We start from the raw sequence: 22,888 nt of genomic DNA, 5'->3' as shown, positions 1-22,888 counted from the left end.
CCAGGACAGAGCGAATGGGCATAAGCCCCACCCTCTGAATAACCGGGAATGTGGACGCCTTCCCATGAGGCCCAGCACCTCCTCCTCCCCTCCCCCAGCCCCACAGGAAGAGGCCCGCCCCCTACACCTCCTCTGTGTGTTCCCTTACCAGCCTAAGGTCACACGTTGGTCATTTCCTCCTTACCCAACTTATCTCTCACACACACACACACACACACACACACACACACACACACACACGGTTGACTTTTGTAGACTTCTTTTAAAATAAACTCATTTTACAGAAACCGAAAAAGAAAAAATTGTGGGGTGCTTTTGTGATCAGCTGTTAATACATTAACTTGGCAACCCCGGTGAGCTCCTCTGTGGGCAGACCTCAGCCCATTTTTCAATGGCCATTCAAGGAAGCACTATCAGTGGTGCCATTTTACAGATGAGGAAACTGAGGCTCAGAGAGATGCAGTGTGTTCAAGGTCGCACAGCAGGAATAGTGGTAGTTCAGCCTCCTGCTGCCGGCCCTGTGCCTAGTACTCCCTGTGGTCTGACATCAGCGTTCACGTCAAGAGGAGGATCGTTTTACCCAAAGGGCAACAGGCGGGGAAACACTGCATTCCCCGGGTGGCCCACGCCCACGGGTAGGCGTATGCAAGCCTAAGGAGGCTCGCACAGGTGGGCATCCCAGGCTGGACCTGGGAGCCAAACCAAAGCCGACAGTGACTGCGACCCCTGCGCCTCCATCTCGACCCCCATCCGGCCCCCTCCATCTTTCTAAAGGGTTAGGGCGGGAAACTTCACTCCCTCCCACGGCCTCTCCCACCACCTAGGCCCCACAAGCCAGGGCCCAAAGTGCGAGGCAGTTCGGAATTGAGTCGCCGCGCGGCCTGGGGAGCGGCCTTCCCCTCTCGGCGTCCGCTTCCCACCTTCTGCTCGGTTGCCCCACCTGTGGGGCTGCGGAGGGATTGGTTAGCGGAAGACGCGAGGGCGCCTTTGGTCGGTTCCGAGGGCGGTGGGCTCCTGGGCGATGGCCACCTGGGAATGGAGAGGCGTCGCCATCCGGGGCCCCGCTCCGGCCCCCGCCCCTCACTCCTCCAGTCTCCAGCTCCCTCCCTCCCCCTGCGTCAGCCGGGGCCCCGTTCCGCGCCCCCCCTGCTCAGCCCGCGCCGCACCCGCCGCGTGCTCCAGCAGCTGTCACTTCAGGGGGAGGGCCGGACCACCCCGCCAGGCGCAGCCATTGGAGGGAGTAGGTGAGCGCAGGAGGCCGCCTCTCCACGGCGGGGGCGGGCCCGAGAGCGGATGAATGAAGCGGGAGTGAGCTACTAGCGGCCGCCAGAGCGTGGTGCGCAGAGCGGCGGCCAGGACCTGGGACGGTGAGTACTCCCGGGAGCGCACGCAGTGTGGGGTTGGGGGGAGTGGAGGCGCCACCCAGGTGCGCCGGGCCCGGACCTGCTGACGTCAGGAGCGCGGCAGGTGCCCGCTGCCATTGGGCTGGGGCTAGCGGGATGGAGGTGGCGCGGGCGCCGCGGGGGATCCGGGCGGGGTGAGGGCCCAGGGTCTGCGGAGCGAGGGCCCAGGGTCTGCAGTGCCCCCGAGACCCTCCGCGGGCCGGAGGGCGGGACCGAGCGCAGACCAGCGCCCCACAGCCCGGCTGCCTCCGCGGGATCCGATGCAAAATGCACCCCTTCTCGCCGCCAGCTCCCCAGGCGGGAAACCTTTGAGGAGAAGGGTGGAGGGGAAGGGGATGGGTGGTGCGTGGTAGGGGCTCAGGCGCGGATGGATGGAGCGGCCAGGGCGGGTGGCCGGGCGCGCACGCGGGCGCAGGCCACGTGGGTCGGGCCAGGGACAGATGCGCTTCCCGGAGCTGCCTGGTTGCGCCAGGCCCCCCACCTGCGGTGGATGCCGCCGCCGCTGCTGAGTCAAGGAGGAAACCGTCAAGGCACAGAACTTTCCCGCGGGCGGCCGGGCTTTGTTAGCGCCATCCACGCTCCAGACACCTCCGCGAGCGGAGCGCGGGCGGAGGCGTCCCCCTGGGCCGGGCTGCCCGGCGGGCGTGCGGGTCTGGTCCCCAGCTACAGCGATGCCGGCCGCGCCCCTATCCCTGCCCCATCACGCGACGTCCCATGCCGAGCCCAGAGCGGCCCGGGTGCAGGCGGAGAGCGGGGAAGGATGGAGACAATGGTGCGGACCCACCCTCGGGGCCGGGTGGGCGCACTGGGCACCAGACGGGGAACCGCGAGCCGGACTCCGGTACCTGCACTCCGTGGCGGCAGCTTCGGCCGATCGGAACGGGGTGGGGGAGCCCGCTGGGGCAGTGGGGTCAGTTCCGGGGGTGGGGAAGGATTGGCGGGGGGAGGCCGGCTGGCCCTGGACCCCCAGGCTTCCCAACTCAGAGTGCCTGGCGCTCCCTCGTGCGGCGGTGGTACTTGGCGTCCTCGGAGCCTGTAGGACCCTCAGTAGTTTTCCACAGGCAAGAAGCCAGCTTCCAGTCTCGGCTCCTCCCCCTGCTGTTTAGAACTTGGGTTTCCTTGGTCTAATCAGAAACTGACTGGGGAGCAGGCTGGGACACGGTGAACTGTGAGCGGTGGTGCTGTGGGTTTTACTCTGTGCAGGGCAGAGCAAGTGGACCTCAGGACAAAAAGCACCTGTTTTCTGCTAGCTCCTTTTATGAACCTACAACAGCAATAATAATGAAGACAACAGCAGCTGTCTACTGAGCACTTAGAATGTGCCAGGCCCTGTGCTAAGGGCTTTGAGCAGCATCTAACAACCACCAGAGGCAGCCACCATGGCTCCCATTTTACAGATGAGTAAACTGAGGCATGAGTGGTTAAGTGACCTGCCCACAGTCACACTGCTAGTCCAAGGTGGAGAGGTTTGAATCCAGGTTTGTGTGACTCCATATGTTTACAGCTGTTCCTGGGGGTGTGGGAGCAGACCTGACAGAGAAGTGTCCCAAAAGGTGGGCCCCCAGCTAAGCAGACAAGAGCCTTTGGCCGTTGGAAGCAGGGAGGATGCCTCTCAGAGAGCGAGCCTGCACAGCCAGGCTTCCCATGTGCTGCTGGAGGGAGGCAGGAGGGGCGCTTTTGTCAGACCCCACACTCCTGCCCGCCCTGCATGGCGACCTGTCCTGCTTTCCTGCTGGGCAGGGCCGCAGGTGCTACCTGGAAATTCTTCATGGGGCTGCTTCTCTCCCGGGTGTCTATGACCTAATCTGTGGTTCCCTCAGTGTGGCTCCTGAAACAGGTGCCAGGCAGGTCCCACCCAAGTCCCTCCCTATTGCCACTGTGAGGGGCTGGGCACCTGGAGTCAGGCAGGATGATGGCCTGGTGAGGGGGGTCTTGGGGCTGACCTGTTCCTGTCAGAGCACCTGATCCACAGGGACTCAACTCCCAGAGCCCGGCTCTCCTGGCCCTGGTGGATCCTGGACTCGACAAACCCACCATGCAGGGTGGGTTCTCAGCCAGGCTGCCTACCTCTGGCTTCGAAACAGCTAAGGTTTATTCTGCTCGTTGTGAAATCTAGTTCACTTATTGGGCTTAGCACGGTCTCTACAATACTCTCCACCTGAACTCTCTGTGAATGTCCCTTCCCCAGGTCAGCATGGCTGGGCAGTCATGGATTCACAGACGCATGTACCCAGGAGGAGTGGCTGCTAGTGGTTAAGTCCCTCAGGCCCCCCCGTGGGCGGCCGAGAGCTTTCTGCTGGCACACAGGAGGGACTGGGCCGGGCCAGCTGGCCCCTCAGGGGACCTAGGGACTCGGCGGCCATACCCCTGCTTTCTCATTGCTTTGTCCCACTGAGGTGTGGACAGAGACCATGAAAATGTCCCCTCTCTCCAGTCACATGGCATGGCAAAGAGCTCAGTGTCTGCTTTTTGAAGTGGATGTTCAGTAATCCTTAGAACCTCGCGGCCGCTTTTGTTCTGGGACGTCCAGCTACTCATGTAGCCTGGTGTGGTCGTGGTGGGTGTGAGGGCTGACCGGGACAGGACCCGGTCTCCACCATGGTAGGTGATCTGACAGGCCCGCTGGAATTCCACCGGGTATGAGGGCACCAGCTCAGGCCTCAGGTGAGCAGGGCCCTGCTGGAGGGGGCAGAGGAAACCGGCCTGGCTGCCTGCACACTGGACCCCTGGTGCGCTGGTGGTGAGAACTCTTCCTGCTGCTGGCCCTGGCTCCGCCCTCAGCCTGCTGTCCTCATTTCCCCTCAGTGGCCACGGTGCTGCCCTGTTTCCACCAGCGTCACACAGAATTAGCCTGTTGGAACACCTTTCTGGGGGCAGGTGGGCGCTTTCACAAACCACGTGTCTTTTGTAAAAGCCACTCACGGTGTGGCCAGGCAAGGCCCACCAAAGACCAAGCATAGGGCGGGGCTTACTGACCAAGGTCCAGCTGGCTCCACTTATGGGTGTCCAGAGAGTCATGGGCTCCTAGGGGGTGGGGCTTCAAACAGGTCTTCTCCATGTGAGCCGGGCTCCAGGTGAGACCCTCACCCAGGGGAGCTGCCTTTTCTGAGTGGCTTTCTTATCCAGCAAACCTTGGAGGTACCTCAAGCATCGCCGCTCAGCCTGAGCCCCAGAGGGCTTGGGACCTACTGGGCTGAAGGGAGCACATATCCCCGCCCTGGACTTGTCTGGGGTTTATGCGTTTTGTTGTTGGCAGGTACTAGAGGCCTAGGAGGTCACCTGGAAATGGCCGAGCCCAGCCTGTGCCTGGGCAAGCCTGTTGTGTAGACAGAGCCTGCTTCCCCCAGCACCCCCAAATCCCATGAAGGCCTTCTGTAAGTCTGTGTTTCTCACGAGCTTCAAGTGGTGCCCGGACCCATTTTGAATAGAGGGGCCGGTCCTTCACCTCTGGGGTTCCTCCCCATGACGTCACAACCATTCCAGTCAGGAAACTGAGGTCAGAGAGGCCAGAGGCCGGAGGCCTGGCCGAGGTGGGAGTACCTGCCTGGCTCCGAGGCAGCCTCTGCGTCCCCTCTCTGCCTCCCTGTTGTCCTGGAGTGCCACAGGACAGCTTGTTTTGTTTTCACCTCCATGGATCAAACATTATGAGTGGGAAAGACAATAAGCTGGCACAGGCCCCCCTCCCAGCTCATCCCCCCCCTCCGTCCTCCCATGCTCGGAGAACAAGGGACAAGGGACAAGGGTGGGATCAGGGCTGTCGTGCTGAGACAGCAGGACACTCCCTGAGGGCGTTTCCGGCTCTCCCAGACAATCCTCCGTTGTTGACCTCCATGCAAAACAGCTCTGCGGTCACCAGGTATGCAGATTAGGGTGGACTGGGCACTGCTGTGGCAGCACCAGCTCCTGCCACACCATGTCACATCTGCTCTGTAAACAGCTTTCAGCCTCAACTTCAAGAAGTGAAAACCCCCTCCAGTCACCCACTCAGGAAGAGACACCAGGGTGGGTCTAGAAGGGGCGAGAAGACAGACGCCTGGAGAGTCCCATGGATCATGGGGGCAATGACAGGGTTCTAGGGAGTGGGGGTGGGGACAGGGGCTGCCGTGTCTGCGTGGGACATGTCACATGGTACAGATGGTGGCTGCCAGCCTCAGAGCCACCAGGTGCAGCAAGGAGGGAATTTACTGGTTGGCACTTAAAAAAAAAGGAGAAACGAAACCTGTGAGTCTCCCCTGAAGCCAAGTTCCCAGCAGGGTTCAGGATGGAGCCTGGGGTGCTTGTAAGTGAAGGGCACTGCTCGCCCCGCCCCAGACCCAGGCCTCCCGGGAGGCTTAAAATAGCCCTCCCAGGAACCCTCGTTTCCTACCTGCTCCACTTTGCAGACAGCCTCTGACCAGGAGATGGAGTGATGCCCGCATTAGGGCCTGCGTAAGCACCTGAGGAGATAAGTGAGGCTGTGAAAACCTCTTCAGTCCTTTACTGAAGGCGGGAGCCCAGTTCTCAGGCTGGGCTATGGCGAGCCACCCCCAGGGGCTCCTGACTTCTCAGAGTGCAGCTGGGGGCCTGGGGAGGAGGAGGGTAGAGGAGGGGAGGAGGAAGTGGGGGAGGGGGGAGTGCGGGCCTGGATTCCTTCACAGCAGGCTGCGGCTGATGGGCCAGGGCAGTGTGCGGACTTCGGAAGAGATCTGTGGTCTCCTTCTAAGACAGCTTGCATACGTGAGCACACGTGCACACATATGTGTGCACACACGTGCACATGCACGCACACAGCCTCGCCCACCCCACGAAGCCCCAGGTTCAGAGTCCACGTCACCCGCCCTGCTCACTGTCCTCACCTGGGAGACTGGCTTCCCACCTGATGCCTGACTGGGATGGGACTGGCTGGAGGATGTGACTGACCCCACAGTGGGCTCCCCAGCTTGCAGTGCTGCTCTCTGCAGCTGGAAGAGGGAGATCTCTCCTTCACAACAGAGGGGATTCTGCTCGGTAAGCCAGCTGAGGCTTCATGAGGGCTTCCTCCATCTTCCGACCGCTGTCCTCCCTGGAGGATGAAGGCAGCCGAACGGCAAGGACAGGATACGCAGGTGCCTCTGGGGCACCAGGCAGAGCCACCAGCTCTGGGATCCCGTAGCCAGAGCCCCCGCAAACTTTGTCTCTACAGGGTTGTGGGGAGTACGCGTCCGGATGGGTCTATAAGTGGGGGCAAAGGACGCTGTCCCCAGACGGTCTGTGTGTACGTGGGACAGGCTCAGCTGGTGCCCAAACAGGCCACGTGTGTGAGAGCAGGAATTTCCCCACGGTGCTCAGGAATGAGGGCTCCTCCTTGTGGCTGGAGATTCCTGGTCACACAGCCCTGCGCTCACGCAGGATCCCATGGTTGGGCATGTTTCCTTCCGAGCGCCCCTTGCACCTCAGCTCCTGAGTCACCGAGGGCCCCACGCCCCCTTTCTGATCTAGACACACTGATAAGACCCCAAACCGTTTAGAGAAAGGACTCCACCTTCAGATGGGAACAGACCTCGGAGCACGGCAGCACAGCTGCTGGCTGAGGGAAGGCTGACTGGGTTGGGGGGAAATGGGGTCACAGATGAGGTGGGAGCCACGGTTACCTCCGCTGCAGTGGGTCTTACTGTCTAAAATAGGATCTTCAATTTGCTGGCTTACAGGTCTGTGTTGTGTGTGATTTTAGGTTGAGCTTTATCTGTGTATGTCAGAGACTCAGCTTTCAGTTCAGGTAAAGCTTTATCGCTGACTTGGAGCTGTTGGGACCACCCACCACTGGTGCTATATGGCTTTGCAGTGGCTCTGTTTTCAGATAGAAAGTTCTGTTTCTTTGTGGCCATTCCTAATGATGAAAGCTAGCAATCTGGCAGCCTCCTGAACCCCATGGAATGGCGGGTCCTCTATCACCAGTCCTCTGTCCCTGTGTGAGCCACGCCCAGAGCCCAGAGCTGAGGGGGGGGGTGTGCAGAGGGGGGTGTGGGCGGCTGTGGGCAGCCAGCATCTTGGTCCTCGGTTTGTAGATCACTTACTGGGAATGCCCCCTCCCCACCAATAATTCCTGAGGTCCCAGTCCTGACCCCTAAACCCCACAGGCCACTGAGTGGCCTCTCTGAGTGCCCGCTGGCCTTCAGCCTGGCTAGGGCCCCTTCCCTGGGTACACTCCAGCGTCCTGTGGTTTGTGTGTGCACATGTGGATGGTCATGTCTGTATGCACATGAGTTGATGTATTGATGCGTGTGTGTGCATGTGTGTACATGCATTGAGGGAAAATTCTAGAGGGGAGCACACCGCCTCATTTCCACAGAGTGGCCTCTGGGCCTGGGAACTTCCAGTAGCGTCACGCCCTCCGTGTATGTCTCCATGTTTCTGCTTCAGCAGCCCATCGAGTTTCGGGGCAGGGGCATGGCACAGCCGTCCTGTCCCAGGGCTCAAGCCTGTCACTTTCCATGCCGTCCACAGCCGTCCCAGTGCTTGCATCCACCGTGTGTGCTGGATGTCGTCTGAGTGACAGCCAGTCTGGGCAGCTCTCTGCTGTGTGAGGACGTGCATGTCTTCCTCTAGGAAGCTTTGACTGTTCTCCTTGGGCCTGTCTTTCTAGCTGTCTTATAGCCCAGCCTGGAGTGCCAGCTCACAGAGGTGGTGGCACTATAAATAAAATGCTGGCACCAGGAACAGGCCCTAGGGAATGGCTGGTGGTTTCTGCTGTCTACCCACAGCTTCCAGATACAGCTGCTGATAGCCTGGCAGTACCAGTTTCCAAAGTAAACAGCCAGCCCTGTGTGTAAATGCCACTCCATGGGTCACGGTTCTGTCAATAAAATGACGGCAAGGACAGTTGTGATACACACACATGGATCTGAAGCCAGACTGTGTGGGCTGAGTCCTCTTTGCCGCTGGCTGACAGTGTGGCCCTGGGCAAATTGCTGACCCCTCTGGGCCCACTTCCCTTACCTGGAAGATGGGCGATGTCCAGGTGTACACGAGTGACACGCACAGAGGGCCTGGGAGTGTGTGATGTCACCGTGAGGACGGTGCTCAGACATAGCTGAAGTGGGGTGCTCCCTGCCCACTGGCATTTACACCCACTGCCCGTCCCTGGGGAAGGCCAGAGAAGAGCCTGGGTGAGGCTTAACTTAGCTAAGAGGGCACAGTCGTCCAGTGCTCAGAGGAGCATGGTGGTGGCCACTTGCCTGATGCCTGCGGCCTTGGTGAGATGGCTGCTCAGGCAGGGCTGAAGAGCAGAGGAAGGTCCTGATGCAAGGATCCGGAGCCCCAGCCTCTGAGGCTCAGTCCACAGGGTGTGGGGGTCACTGTGCCACCTCAGGAGGGGGCCAGGGACAGGCAGGGTCTCCAAATGCAACACTGACTCCTGGACCTGGGTGAGGTCCCACCTGGGCTTCTGCTCCCATTGCTGTTGGCAGGTTCCCAGTTTGTCTGCGAAGACCCCCACCAGGTCTGGTCCCAGAGCTGCTGTGCTCCTGGGGAACAGGCCCTGCCATTTCCGCCCTTCCTCATTACCCACCTCCTCCAAGCTCGGGACTCAGACGAATCTCTTTTTCACACTGAAGGGCTCAGAAACCTAGCAGGGTGTGAGTTTGAGAGAGGAGTCAGGCGGAGCCGTGTGGACAGAGTGCCTGCACAGGGTCCTCTCTCAGGCACTGTCAGCTGCAATGGCAGAACGCACAGCTCAGCCAGCAAGGCAGAGGTGGTGGGATTGGTGCAGTCATGGTGATCCAGAGGCTCGCATGGCCTCTGACCCCGTCCTGCCATCTCTGCTCTGCTGTGAGGTCTCCTTCAGGAGAGGATGTGCCCAACCCCCGGCCAAGCTGTTGGCTAGAGATGTGCTTCCCTGAATGTGTGGGTCCAGGTGGGGCCCTGGATTCGGGGAGGGGGCTGGTCAGGGAGGGTTCAACCCCACCAGACAGGGTACCAGGCAGCCAGAGCCATCCACTGCCCCCAAGGAACTGGGCGGGACTGCAGGCGTATTGCTGAGATACGAATGCAAATTCGCTCACCAGAAATTCTTCTTGCAGAACAAACCGGCCACTGGAATACCGTTTGGCAAATTCCGTTGCTGTCAGTGTCACGCCCTGGGTGGCCATGCCCCAGCACACGATGGGGGACAAGCCCCTTGCCTCGATGCCAAAGCTGGTTTTCTCCAGCCCACCCTTGACCCTGGAGGACGGATGTGGCCTTACCCCCCCCAGCAGGCTGGCGTCTCTGGGCTCGCCCCGGGGCCACCTGCGTCCAGCGGCCCACAGCCCCCTGGACTCCAGCAGCCAGCCTCTGTGTGAGCCACCGGCTGAGAAGCACAGCGCCCGGGCAGCCCGTGAGGTGTGCTACGTGTCGGCAGGGCCACAGAGCATGGAGTGTGGCTGGTGGACCTTCACCCCCAAATGCCTGCAGGCCTTCAACACGCCGTGGGGCTTCCTGCTGTTCCTGAGCGCGGCCTCCTTCCTGCAGGGCATGACGGTGAATGGCTTCACCAACACGGTCATCACCTCCATCGAGCGACGGTTCGACCTGCACAGCTACCAGAGTGGCCTCATCGCCAGCAGCTACGACCTGGCCGCCTGCCTCTGCCTCACCTTCGTCAGCTATTTCGGGGGCAGTGGACACAAGCCCCGCTGGCTGGGCTGGGGCGTGCTGGTCATGGGGGCGGGCTCCTTGGTGTTCGCTTTGCCCCACTTCACCGCCGGCTCCTACCAGGTGGAACTGGACCAGGGCATTGGGACGTGCCCGTCCAACCACAGTGTGGCGTGTGGGGACAGCACCTCGGGCCTGTCCAGCTACCGGCTGGTCTTCATGCTGGGCCAGTTCCTGCACGGAGTGGGCGCCACGCCGCTCTACACGCTGGGCGTCACCTACCTGGACGAGAACGTCAAGTCCAGCTGCTCGCCCGTCTACATCGGTGAGTGGGGCCGGCGGGGCGGGGCAGCGTGATGCTGGCCGACACTGGCCTGGCCCCGTCTGAGCCCTTATGGGTACTTCCCCGTTGGCCACACGTGGACACATGTGGCCCCAGGTGAGGTGGCAAGTGAGCGCTCGCCTGCGTTTGGCCTGAAGCATCTCAGGTGAGGACGGTGGTGCTGGCTGACCTCAGCCCGACCCCCAGGTGCATCCTGAGGGTCCCTGAGTGCATGGAGTAACTAGTCACAAGGCCACTCCTGCCACGTCAGCCTGGCTGCCCACAGGGGCTCATCCAGAGCCTCCGCCTTCACCCCCAGACCCCCATAGTTACCTGGGGATGAGATTTCCAAAGGCAGCCTCATGCTGCCCGCGTCCCCCGTCCCTCCGGCGAGGCCAGGCGAGGATCTCGCTCAGGGACTGGCTGGTATCCCGGTGGCCCGGCCACACTGTTAGCTGACCTTTAGCTTCCTTCCATCTTGCACTCTGTTCGTCTAAGTCACTCAGCAGTTGCCATCCTGGGACGAAGGGGGCATTGGGGCGACATCGCTCCAGCGAGCAGATGTCCCACCGGCCAGCCTCCCAGGGCCCTTGCCGCACACGCAGCCTGGTTTTTCCGGAGGCTGGGGGGGTTCCATGGTGCCCTCGTCCTGCACAGCAAGGGTCTCCGGACCTTTGCTCTTCCAAGGGCAGAGTTCCAATGGCACCTGCAGCTGGCTCTAAGGGAAATTTTTAAAAATCCCCTTAAGAATTTGACACAAGTCGGATTTCAGATTCAGTGCACAGATGAAAACCCTGATTTAAAGGGGTCTCTCCCCAGTGTGGGGCAGACAGATGCAGATTCTGAGTGTCCCACACAGGGAGCAGGCATGGCAGCCCCCCAACAGCTTTGCTTCCCTTCCAGCCATCTTTTACACAGCGGCCATTCTCGGCCCCGCAGCTGGCTACCTGATCGGAGGCGCCCTGCTGAACATTTACACGGAAATAGGCCGATGGTGAGTGACCTGGGCCCGGTCCTGCCCTCACAGAGAAGTCGCCACGCTATCCAGGCAGGAGGACCCGGGTGCCCATGGAGCGGGATCCCCAGCGGCCGAGGGCCGTGGCCCCAGCAGGAGGACACCCAGAGCTGGCCTTGCTCTGGCAGACCTGCAGGGTCTGTGGTGTCTGAGCGCAGCCTAGGGAAGGGGACAGTATGGCCGGATGGCTTGAACTGAGAGTGGATTTTCCTGCTGCCAATGTCAGATTCTTTGGTATGCGTTTTTCCACACTGAGCAATTCCCCAGTTCTCCGTGGACACCAGCTGGTGTCCCAAATTCAATCCAGCATCAGCACAGACCCCACCGGATAAGGGCTCAGTCCCACTGACTGCCCCCACTAAAGATGCCAGCCACAAGTCGTGGGTCCCCAGTGCCAACTCCCGGGGACTTTCACCACCCAGAACCTCTCCGAATCCCTTTTATGGAGGCCTCATTCCATAGGGGTGATTAATTAAATCATTGGACATCAGTGGCCAACAACTTCCCTAGAGGCCCGGCAGTGGGGCTAAAAGTTCCAACTCGCTAATATCACGGTCAGTCTTTCTGGCAGCATTAGAACGGAAGACGCTCCTATCACCCAGGAAATCGCAAGGCATTACGGAACTCTGTGCCAAGAACCGTGGAGAGACCAAATCTGTATTTCTTACTCTGTCGTGTTGTGTTTCTTCCATTTCCTTGGATCTCTTGCTTGTGATACTAGTTTTTGTAAATTTGAGCAGGAGAAAGAGACAGCGATAGAGACAGAGAGGCTGAGGGAGGGAAGAAGGAAGGAGGTGTGTCCTCCTGGCCGAGCGGGGCTCGGAGGCGGCCCCTGCTCCACGGGTGTCACCCATCAGGGATGGTTTCCCTAAGGTTTGCTGAGACGCGTGGTGGGCACCGCTAGCTACACCTTGGACTCTCTCTGCGGATGGCCCGTCTCTCATCGAGGTTTCTAGTGCTCTGACCTGGTATAAATGCCACCTCTGGCCTCAGGTTGACTAAATTGGGTGTCAAATGCGCATGTTCTGTGCAGAGAGTGCAGGAGGTAGGTGGGGCTTGTGCCCTCACTCTCTACGCGCTTCCCCGGGCCTGCATGGGCCAGCAGGCAGAGGGGCGCCCTGCTCATGTGTCCTGGATGCATATGATTGGGACACTGAGTCCAGGCGCTTGTTCCCACAGGACGGAGCTGACCACCGAGAGCCCGCTGTGGGTCGGCGCCTGGTGGGTGGGCTTCCTGGGTGCTGGTGCTGCCGCCTTGCTCATCGCGGTCCCCATCCTCGGCTACCCACGGCAGCTGCCAGGTGAGTGCACCCGCCCCAAGTGTGCCAAGCCCTCCTCCTCCTCCCTCCCTCCCGGTCATGTGGGACACTGAGGGACACAGGAGAGTCCAGGTCTCATCCAGCGGTGCAGCCGCCCCCCCTGCTCAGGGGCCACAGAAGATGCCATTTCAGCAGGGGGAGGGAAGCACCCCTTTCTTTCCCCTCTGGTCCCAGGTTGTGCCACTGGCTCTGTCCCACCTCCTGTTCCCTGCCAGCTGGCCACCGTGGTGCATGCCCACTGGGTATCTGCTCCGCACCCTCTTCCCGCTGGACATGCACAGACCCGGGAAGGGCAGGGCCAGGGGTGCACCTTTGGTCCCGGCCTCTCGCCGACACCTCTGTCCTTCCAGGCTCCCAGCGCTACGTGGTCATGAGAGCATCTGAAACACACCAGTTGAAGGACAGCAGCCACACAGTGGCCAGCAACCCTGACTTTGGGAAAACCATCAGAGACTTACCTCTGTAAGGACCTTGGGGGAATGGGTCGCATGCCGTGTGCCTCTTATCTGCGCCTGTGTGTCCTGTAGACCTTTCGGGGGCCCCATACATGCTGAGTCTTGGCCCCAAACTAGGAGCATTCACGTGACCCTCCAGCGCCACAATGTGAACTCACGGCTCCTAAACCCCCTTCATGACCCCCGGTTCCAGGGACATGCGTCTGACCCTCAGACCATTGCCCGAGTTGCCCCTACCCAGTCTCAGCCCCTCGCTCTGACCATTTCATTAGGTGTCACCTGCTCACAGCTCACAGGGCTCCAGGCCGGTGCTGCCCTCCCTGCCTCGGGGTCTCTGAGGACCACGAGGGAGCAGCCCATGCCCGGTGTCCACCCTCTGTGCAGCTTCTTCCCTCCGTTTCCTCCTCCTTGTTGTGGAGGACATGGCCTTGCATTGTTGTCCTCCTTCAGTGTTGGGACAAAAAGAGCCCTGGGCTGCCGGGGTCTCAGAGGGACGTGGGGCCTGGGGCTCCTGGCTGCCCAGTGACCTCTTCACAGGACCGGGCCTTCCATGGGGCTCTCCCTCCCTGTCTAGTCCTCGGCGCCACGGAGTGTCCACCGGTCCCTGCGGCACCCTGAGCCGGCCAATGGCAGCGTCTAACCCTAACCCAGTAGGACCCTGTTTTTGAGTTGGGGACGTTTGAACACAGACACACACAGGGATAATGCCCTATGAAGATGGGGGCAGAGACCGGACTGGAGCATCTGCAAGCCAGGGACACCACAGATCGCCAGCAGAGCCCTGGAACCCAGGGAACAGGTCTGGAGCCGGGTCAGGAAGTTTATGCCCAGGCTTCGTTCCCCAAACCAGTTGCTGGTAGTAAAAAAAAAAAACTCCCGGAACACGTGTCCTCTGTTAAGGTCATGACTAGTTCTCTGAGAAAATTCAACAGAATTTCAGACAAGCGACCTGCAGGCTGAGAAGAAGAAATGAGGAAGTTTGCATGTTCCTGGGGAGAGTCACCTCCCTGTGTAGCCAAGGCCCCAACGCCTGGGCAGGTCTGGGCAGGGCCAGGAAGGGACCGGCCGCACCCAGGGCTCCTGTCTTGACAGACACGCACACAGGACCCGAGAGCTGTGCCGGCCAGAGAAGATGCTGGGGAGTTCCATTGCCCCAGCCCCGCAGCCACACCCACTCGTATTTCCTCCACAGCCGTCTTCTGTCCTTCATGGGCGTGGGACCCAAGGAGTTGACCTGAAGAAGCCTTTCCAGCACTCGAGTTAGAAAGTCAGTTTTTCAGGACTCGAGTCCCCCATTGGAATCAGAATGGGAGCGAGGCCTTGTGAGCCCCTCTCCGAAGTTAACCAGAAAGAGTCGCCTCTCTGAAAAGAGGAGGGGGCGTGTCCCTCGCTAGTCACCTCCCGCCAGGCCTCCTGCTCTGAGGGACGGGCTCAGAGGCACCTCCTCCTTCTTAGAAGCCAATTTATTGTTGGCCTGTGTCCTCAAAATGAGGAGCTTTGAGTGTCATGGTGTTCGAAGTTGCCTTGACAAGTGCTGAGAGGTCCAGCACTAATCTCTGACCTAAGCGGGGGCACTTCTGGTGTGAGGGTGACAGATGGGTCTGTGGAAGCCGGATCTCGAGGGAGGAGGCCAACGAGGACAGATACAGCAACTGCTTCCCTTTGTAACAGCCCTCAGCTGCCACGCTGGCGACACCGAGACTGTAAGCGCAGCAGACCCACGTCAGAGCTGCTCCGACCGTCTCCAGACGATAGTCATTTATTATGGGATCTGCTGTGTTGGTGCTCAGAGCGAGACTGTCCTGTACCCAACCCACGTCCCTCACCACTTCTGGGGACGGGGACATAACCCCATCAGCAAATACCTGCGCTGGGCCTGGCACCTAACACCTGGTGGTTGAGGGATTCGGACAGAGTAAAGCCGTGTGTGTGCTGGGCGCCTGGCTGCCCTCGGAGGCCAAGCCTCTTATTTCCAGACCCCCAGGGGCTGTGACTTCTGTGTTTCCCACTTTGAGCTCTGCCTCCTGCATTGTCAGGAAGGCTTTGTCGGTTTTGTGTCACACATGACATTTTCGTACTCTCTGAGCGTCTTCCACGTTTAAACAGCGTGCTCAGGCAAAAGCACGGCTCCAACCCCTAACAGGGCAGGACCCCAGGCTCCCCGAGTGACTGGCCCTCAAGAGCCTTTGTGCTTATGCCACAAGCTGACTGTGGCCTGGGGCCGAGCCTCGCTCTCTGTGACACTGATGGAGCAGTGTCAAGGCCACCTCCCCAGCGAAGCTGCAGGGTGTGACGTGGACACCTCCAGGCTCACAGCCCACATCCAGCCCTCCCGAAAACCATTCTGCCGAGTCGGCCATCTCCTCTAGTGAACACCCTTTCCCCTTTCCCAGGGGCCTGTCCAGTCTGGGACTTGGTGACAGCTGTCCCCAGAGGTGATTAAACAGTGTCACTGGTCACTCAAGGTCTCTCGTCGTGCTGAAGCCAAAACTCTGGACAAGGTGGTTTTTCCATAATCAGTGACAGCAGTTTTTACAACAAGCCACACAGCCTCAGAATCCTGGTGCCAGTTTTTTACCTGCCATGGCCCAGCCTTGCACACCCTCTTGGTTTCTGTGGAATGAATGTGGGGTGTCCCCCTCTCAGCTCAATGGCACCCCACTCAGCTCTTCTCTCAGAACCGGGGCTCCTTATACTCAGGTGGGAGGGGCGGTGGCCTCAGGCACTGCGGCTCGCTCAGGCCCTGGCTCTGACCCACTCTGACCCTCTGTCTCCTCTCTGGTCTCCTCCCCTCCATCCAGCTCCATCTGGCTCCTCCTGAAGAATCCCACCTTCGTCCTGCTCTGCCTGGCTGGGGCCACCGAGGCCACCCTCATTGCCGGCATGTCTACCTTTGGCCCCAAGTTCCTCGAGTCCCAGTTCAGCCTGAGTGCCTCAGAAGCGGCCACCTTGTTTGGTAAGAAAACTCCCGAGCCTGGGGGTCCTCTCTTCTTGTTAGTTCTCAGGCGAGAGTGGGTCCTTGAGGGTGTCTTCTGGAAAGGCCTAGGCAGCACTGCTCCACGTGTGGTCCAGCCCAGGCGGGAGAGCGAATGTCGGCTTGTATACAAATGATGTCACTTACGGACCTGATTGTGTTATAAGAGCGGGCTGTCTTTTTCCTGCATGGCGTGCTGACCGGTCTCTCTGAGGATCCTCCGAGTGGGACCCCGCTCTAGCTTGGGGGGTGAGCCGGGGGTGGGCTCCAACTCGCCTGTGCCACCGGCTCACCACCGAGGGCCTCGGCCTGCGTCACCCCTGGCTTACTGCAGGAAGGGTTTGGGTGGCAGCACCCCAGTGGACACTCAGACCCTTCGGCCTGGCCGTCGCTGTGGGCCAGGGTCTCTCGGGACCGTGAGGCTGGAGGCCCTGGACCTGCCTGGCTGCAGGCATTCTGTGGCGAGGAGGTTGGCCCTCCCAGAAGAGTGAGGGCCCTCTCAGACCCCTCCATCTGCCACTGCTCACAGGGCAGCCATAGCCTCGCCGAGAACATGCCTGGCAAGAGGTGGGGGCGTCGTCACAGGGCAGGGGGTCAATGCCATGTGTGGAAGCTGGGGTGTGTCTGAGCAGCACGCAGGCCAATCCAGCTGTGCCCACCCCTCAGGGCTCCATTTCCTGCACAGGAGACCCCACCCCCTTCTCTGACTAATGGCCCTGGACACCCATCCTTGCCTGGCCTCTCAGCTGACGCCACATGCCCAGAACCCCACCCACAACAACTGCCTCCCCTTCCTTACGGCAGCCCCTTCTCCCTGCAGCAATGCCCCCCTCCTGGAACAGCCACATCCCCTGGATTCCCCCTCTTCTGCCCCCAGAGCTGGCTTTGGTCACTGCTGGGGAGATGGCCCCACTGCCCCTTGGAGACCCTACTCCCATCCTGGAATCCCTATGCCAACTAATCTCAATTTCATAGTAAAATGGCCATGGCTGTAGGCTACAGGTGTCCCCCACAGCTGGGCTGGGCAGAGGCTGTGGGCCGGGCAAGGGGCCGCGACCTCTGCTCCTCCGGGCCCAGCCCTGGCCCTGGGCCAAGTCTCCGCCGCAGCAGAGTGATGGCTGAGAGCTCCGGTCAGGGCTTCGGGCAGCGACAGGGGTCGGCTTCCCCTCTGTAAAGTGGGGATCATAGGACATGATGGGTTAAGGACACTTCTGAGCCCCGCCCTCTCCCACAGGGTACTTGGTGGTACCGGCGGGCGGCGGCGGCACCTTCCTGGGTGGCTTTTTTGTGAACAAGTTTAAGCTCCGTGGCTCGGGCATCATCAAGTTCTGCCTGCTCTGCACCCTGACCAGCCTGCTGGCCACCTTGGTCTTCTTCACACACTGCCCCAACGTGCCCATGGCGGGTGTGACAGCCAGCTACAGCGGGAGGTAAGGCCCCAACACACCTGTCGGGCACAGTGGTCCGTGGGGGTCGGGAAGGCCACTGTTTGCAGCAAGGACCCTCAGTGGGGCGCACATCACACCAATTAACAGTCACTCATAAAGGGCCCCTGGGCTGTGGCCCGGCTCTGAGCCTCAGTTTTCCACCTGTAAAATGGGATAATAATAGCCCAGCCTGTGTCTATGTATTGACCTGGAAAGTGGCTAAGGATCAGCCCCATGTGTCACCGTGTCCTGGGAATGTGAGAGGAACAGCCCGTCAGGCGTTCATTTGGAATAATCTGAAATGGAAGCAGGGGACCTGCCCCAGGGCCCAGCAAGTCCTCTCCCGGGAATTCCTGGTGGAGGTGATGGCGAGACTGCAGAGCAGAGGTCGTGGTAACTGTCAGGGAACCATGGTCGGGAGAATCTAGGTCGGCGGAGAGTGGGCTGGCTGAACGGCCAGCGTCCCCACGCGCAGGGCTCTGCCACCACCAAAGGGAGGACTGTGGTTCTTGGCCACCTCCAAGACACAGTGTTGAGCAGGGAAAAGGAGCAGGGCAGTGCGTACAGTGTGGTTGGTCTGAGTAAAAAGAGAAAGCGTGTGTGTCTGTGATCACTGACGTGTGCACGGATCAGCGATCTGCACACGTGTGGCCGGGGCCCGTGTCGTGCAGGACTTCTTGTCTCTCATTCTGAGCCGTGTGGATCCGTTGCCTGTCCAAAAAACAAGCCAGCTGGGGTGTGCATTGCACATGTGGTTGGAAAGCAGCGTGGGGCTGGGTTTGCTCTGCTGTGAGAATTCCCAAGGATCCTGGGGGCAAGAGGCAACACATGAAGCTCCATTCCATGTAAACCCACAGACCTGGGCCAGTGGGGACGAGACCCAGGCTGTCCCTGTGTCCATGGGCGCCCCACCTGGCTCTGGCCTGCGCCCCACCGCCCGAATCTTCCCTTCTGCAGCCTCCTGCCCGAGGGCCACCTGGACCTGACTGCCCCCTGCAACGTCGCCTGTGGCTGCCGGCCAGAACACTACAGCCCCGTGTGCGGCTCCGATGACCTCGTGTACTACTCACCCTGCCACGCGGGGTGCTCTGAGGCGGCCGTGGCTGGCCCGGGCGGCCAGAAGGTGAGTGCGGCCGCTGCCCACGTCCCGGCCATTGCGCCCCGGACCCTGGGAGGGCCCCTGCTTCTTCCTCCTGTAATCGGCACTGTTGTTGCGGTCCTCAGGTGTACCGAGACTGTAGCTGTGTCCCTCAGAATTTTTCCTCTGGTTTTGGCAGTGCTACTGCAGGGAAATGCACTTCAACTTGTCAAAGAAAGCCCCTCCTTCTGGTTTTCATATTCGTTGTAATTATCTTTACATTCCTCAGCAGCATTCCTGCGCTAACGGCGACTTTACGGTAAGCCTCGGGCCTGGGTTTCACTGTGGTCCAGAACCTTCCCTTGCAGCGTGCTAAGGTGGAGTTCTGCAGTTCCTGCGGGGTGCCTGCCGGCCCCCGGCAGCAGTGGCAGGAAAGAACCATGCCTCTGTGAGGTGCTTTCCACCTGGGGAGGCGGTGACGCAGCCTGGGGCTCATCAGGGCCTGTGGCTTGGGGGTGTGACTTGGCGAGCAGCCACACTTCCCTGGGCGTGACGCTGTGTTTCCCCATTTCAGGTGCGTCTGTGACCAGCAGAGATCCTTCGCGCTGGGAATCCAGTGGATTGTGGTTAGAACTCTAGGTACTGTGCTGTGTGAGGAGTCCTGTACAGTTGTGCACTGCGTTCGCTGCACAGGGGCACCGCCAAGCCGGTGCGCATCCCTGCACAAGGGAGGCTGTGCCCACCTGGGCAAGGAGGCCATTCCCTAACAGTCCACTAGAGGGACCTGTGGCCGGTTCTTTGCCCAGAGGGTGCCTTTTCCTCATTAACACAAAGGCCCTATGGGAGTCAGAGGTCATGGGGAATCACCCAGCCAGATGCCAAGTCCCCAGAGAAGGCACATTTAAGACCCCCTGCACCCTCAGACAACACCAATGGCCGAGATCACCTTTCTGAGAGCCTGGGCATTCCGGGTCTCTGGCACTGCCCACCACACCCTTCTGCCCTGGGTGCTGGGGTTCTGAGTGGGCTTCTCTCTGCAGGTGGCATCCCGGGGCCCATCGCCTTTGGCTGGGTGATTGACAAGGCGTGCCTGCTCTGGCAGGACCAGTGCGGCCGGCAAGGCTCCTGCTTCGTGTACCAGAACACTGCCATGAGCTGGTACATGCTCATCGCCGGGCTGGTGTATAAGGTGAGTGGAAGGGGTCCCGGGTCTCCTTCCACTGTTTGGGGGTCTGGGCACTCCACCAGGACCTTCCAACAGTTAAGTCCCCCAATCCCAGGGGCCAAAGGCACCACTCCTGCTGCCTCGTGTGCAGAAGCGGTGTCCTTCCATGTTTAGAGCTGTTGTTGGGACCCTGGTGATGTGATGACAGCAGAGGGGGCAGGAGGAGAGCAGGCCAGGGTCATGAGTACCTACAGCTCACAGCTCCGGGTGTGGGGAGCAGCCCCTCCCCTGCCTTCCAGCCTGGTGCTTTGCCCAGTGGCTCTGGGCAGCTAAGGTTTTGGAGAAATAACACCCGGTCCCCTGCATAAAGCAGCCTGGCAGCCCCGCACACGTTGGGCCAGGTCAGCATGAGGCGTCTGTGAACAACAGAACTCTAACGTGCCTTGGGCACCGTCCCGTTTCTAGCCTGAGCCTCTGTTTCAAGCTGTGTAGAGAAACTTCCAGTGTAACTCTTGGCAGATGCCCCTGGGGTGAGGCACAGAATTTGTTTTGAATTCTGTCCCCCCACTGGAGGAGAAGGCACAACACCTTCCAAATAAAATGAAATCCTAGGGCCAGAGTGTCTCCACTTTCTTCCTTGGGCGGAGGGTGGACTCAGGAATGGCCCCCTGGCAGGAGCCTTTTCATGAGGGGCCTCAGAGATAGGAGTCTCAGCTGAGCCGGGTTTATCTCCCTGCACGTTAGGTAAAAATAGCCGAGTGTGACAAGGGATTGTGAGGCTCTGCAGAGCAGCACTGGGTCAGTTTTAAAGAGGCAGGCCCTTCCCGGGGAGCTGGCCCTTGCTTTTCCTGTTTTGTTGCATGGCCCCTGCCCAAAGCAGCAGGCTGGTGCCGGGGTGTCTGCCTGCCCAGGGAATCACCTGCGACCTCGGCACAGCTAACCGAAACCACAGTGGTTAGGATGGGCTTGTACAGCGTGGGCTAATCCCAGCAGGGGGGCAGACAGGTGCACCCCTGAATACGGTCCCAGGAATTTGATCACTTTGCAGAGTGGAGACAGTCTCACCCATTAGTGCAGCTTCAGGCCCGTCAGCCTCAAGATGCTCTAGGGAGCACGGTGGGTGTTTCTGCTAACACCAGCATTTACATGTTAAATGTGTGCACATGTGCACAGAGGCCAGCACACGTGCTCCCACAGTCCTTTGCAAGCCCGTACATGATCCCTGTCAGGACCAGTAACGCCAGAGCGATGGTGCTGACCCCTCTGAGCTAGGTTCCCGGGGCCACTGTGACAAAGCACTACAAATCAGGTGGCATAAAACCAGGAATTTATTTTCTTAGTTCTGGAGGCAGGCGTCTCAGATCAAGCTGTCACAGGGTTGGTTCCTTCTGGGAGGGACCCTGAGGGAGGACCCATCCCAGGCCTCTCCCCCTTGACACATCGCCCCATCTCTGCCGCCATGTTCCTGTGGCCTCCCCCCGTACGTATTTGTGTCAAATCGGTCTCTTTTTCCTTGTAAGGACACCAGCCATGGGATTGGGGGCCCACCCTAGCCCAGTGATCTCATCTCGAGATCCTTAACTTAGTCTTATCTACAAAGACCCGACTTCCAAGTAAAGGTCCCGTTCACAGGTTCTAGGGGTCAGGACTTGGACATGTCTTTTAGGGGAACACTGTTGATCCCACAACAAGTCTCCCCCTCCAGTGCCTCTGGTTTTAGTCAAAAGGCTGATTTCCATTCCCTCATGAACAGTATCGGTGCCCAGGCTGGGGCCTGACTAAGCAGGAAAGGCGGGTCTTCTCGCCACAGCAGGCGTCCTCAGGACCTCAAGAGGAGCCCAGGTCAGATGGGGGCTCAGAACTGCGAGTGTTGGGGCCCCCGGGTGGGCAGCTCCAGTGGTCCAGGAGCTCCATCCAGCAGCTCCTTTCTCCCCAGGTGCTGGGTTTCCTTTTCTTTGCCATTGCCTGCTTCCTGTACAAGCATCCCGCAGGGTCTTCCCACGGCCTGGAAGCTTCTCTGCCCAGCCAGTCCTCGGCTTCTGACAACCCCACAGACCTCCAGGATGCCTCCTCAGCCCTCCAGCTCCAGAGTGACGTCTGATGGCCCACCTGCCACTCCAGGGCTGGGCCAAAACACCATCCAATTTCTCCCCAGAAGGGCTGAGCCCTCACCAACGGCTCGCCCAGCACTGAGGACCCTTTGAAAATCTCCATTGAATTCTGGGGAGCCCAAACCAGGGGTCACACATGTCTGAGCCTCAAAGGCAGCAAGGAGAAAGAATGCAAGACACATCCAAAATGCACACGGCAGGGAGCGGGCTGACCGACTGGTTCAGAAGGAGCAGGGCCAGCAGTGCCCACCCTGCCACTGGACCCCTTCCCTGAGGGACATGGCGCTGCCTCCCTCCCCTCCCCTGCCTTCCCTTCCCCTCCCTTTTCCCAGCCATTTCACACTCTGTGGCTTTTCCCCAGTGGACGTAGCCAAACAGCGTTGATGGAACTCAGGAGCCCTGGACACATCGGCCGAGCTTTTAAAAACCTGCGCAGTCTTGACTTAACTCCGCTGGTAGCTATAAAATGTGCACAGACCGAGCTGAGATGCATCCCATGTCCCTCAATTCTTTGTAAATGGCTGCTGTGGGAGGCTGGTGGTGCCACAGTTTATCCGTTGTGCTATGAGGTTGGTGCACACCGGGCTTGCACACGTTCTCACTGATTGTGCAGACACTGGTGATGCCACTCGGTGGAAAGTACAGAGCACTGTCGCCCACCGTGGGGCGCTGGTGTCCCGGTGGTGCCTCTGACGGAGCCCACAGCTTTGCAGCTGCGGCCCTTGACTTCCTGTGTTTGTCCTGATGGAGGGGAAGCTGGCGTGAGACCATTTCCTGTGATCCACATGGAGCCTTCAAAACCTGCTGTCACCGCCTGTCCTGGCATGGGAGCAACTTGCATAAGCGTATCTTTATGGACCCATATTTTGCATAAATACTTATTTATAGAACTTGTTTTCTACCTGATCGTGTGGTGGGCAGAGGGCACATGCAGCAGGCACCTGGAGGGCATCGTCGGCTTCTCTGGGATGTTTGCCCCTGGATGTCCTCAGTTAAAATTGTGTGTAAATATATTTTAATATTTAAAGCA

General features: G+C 59.8%; 1 protein-coding gene and 1 long non-coding RNA gene across 2 annotated transcripts in view; one reads left to right on the top strand and one right to left on the bottom strand.

The window, feature by feature from the left end:
* Positions 1-4,554, bottom strand: part of LOC109459168 (uncharacterized) — a 15,788-nt gene extending 11,234 nt beyond the window's left edge. The window contains exons 1-5 of the long non-coding RNA XR_012491407.1: positions 4,546-4,554; positions 3,979-4,079; positions 2,188-2,361; positions 1,167-1,709; positions 921-1,029 (exon numbers count right to left, since the gene is read on the bottom strand). This is a non-coding gene — a long non-coding RNA (uncharacterized LOC109459168). The remainder of the gene's footprint in view (positions 1-920; positions 1,030-1,166; positions 1,710-2,187; positions 2,362-3,978; positions 4,080-4,545) is intronic.
* SLCO4A1 (solute carrier organic anion transporter family member 4A1) lies at positions 1,228-22,888 on the top strand. Its single transcript, XM_019753441.2, has 12 exons — positions 1,228-1,367; positions 9,440-10,317; positions 11,218-11,308; positions 12,509-12,630; positions 12,999-13,110; positions 15,905-16,059; positions 17,312-17,507; positions 18,462-18,627; positions 18,729-18,901; positions 19,157-19,221; positions 19,623-19,771; positions 21,684-22,888. The coding sequence occupies exons 2-12, from the start codon at positions 9,507-9,509 to the stop codon at positions 21,846-21,848; spliced, it is 2,205 nt and encodes a 734-aa protein (XP_019609000.2). The 5' UTR covers positions 1,228-1,367; positions 9,440-9,506; the 3' UTR covers positions 21,849-22,888.

The sequence above is a fragment of the Rhinolophus sinicus genome, linkage group LG13, assembly GCF_036562045.2.
Source record: "Rhinolophus sinicus isolate RSC01 linkage group LG13, ASM3656204v1, whole genome shotgun sequence".
NCBI classification, from domain to species: domain Eukaryota; kingdom Metazoa; phylum Chordata; class Mammalia; order Chiroptera; family Rhinolophidae; genus Rhinolophus; species Rhinolophus sinicus.
Note: the sequence above shows the minus strand (reverse complement) of the source record. Positions and strands in the feature narration are given on the sequence as shown.

Excerpts from the sequence above, each read along its gene's own strand:
- SLCO4A1 (XM_019753441.2), top strand. The coding sequence starts at position 9,507 with ATGCCCCAGCACACGATGGGGGACAAGCCCCTTGCCTCGATGCCAAAG. Across the intron at positions 10,318-11,217 it reads CTGCTCGCCCGTCTACATCG|CCATCTTTTACACAGCGGCC; the intron begins GTGAGTGGGGCC and ends CTTCCCTTCCAG. Across the intron at positions 12,631-12,998 it reads CTACCCACGGCAGCTGCCAG|GCTCCCAGCGCTACGTGGTC; the intron begins GTGAGTGCACCC and ends CTGTCCTTCCAG.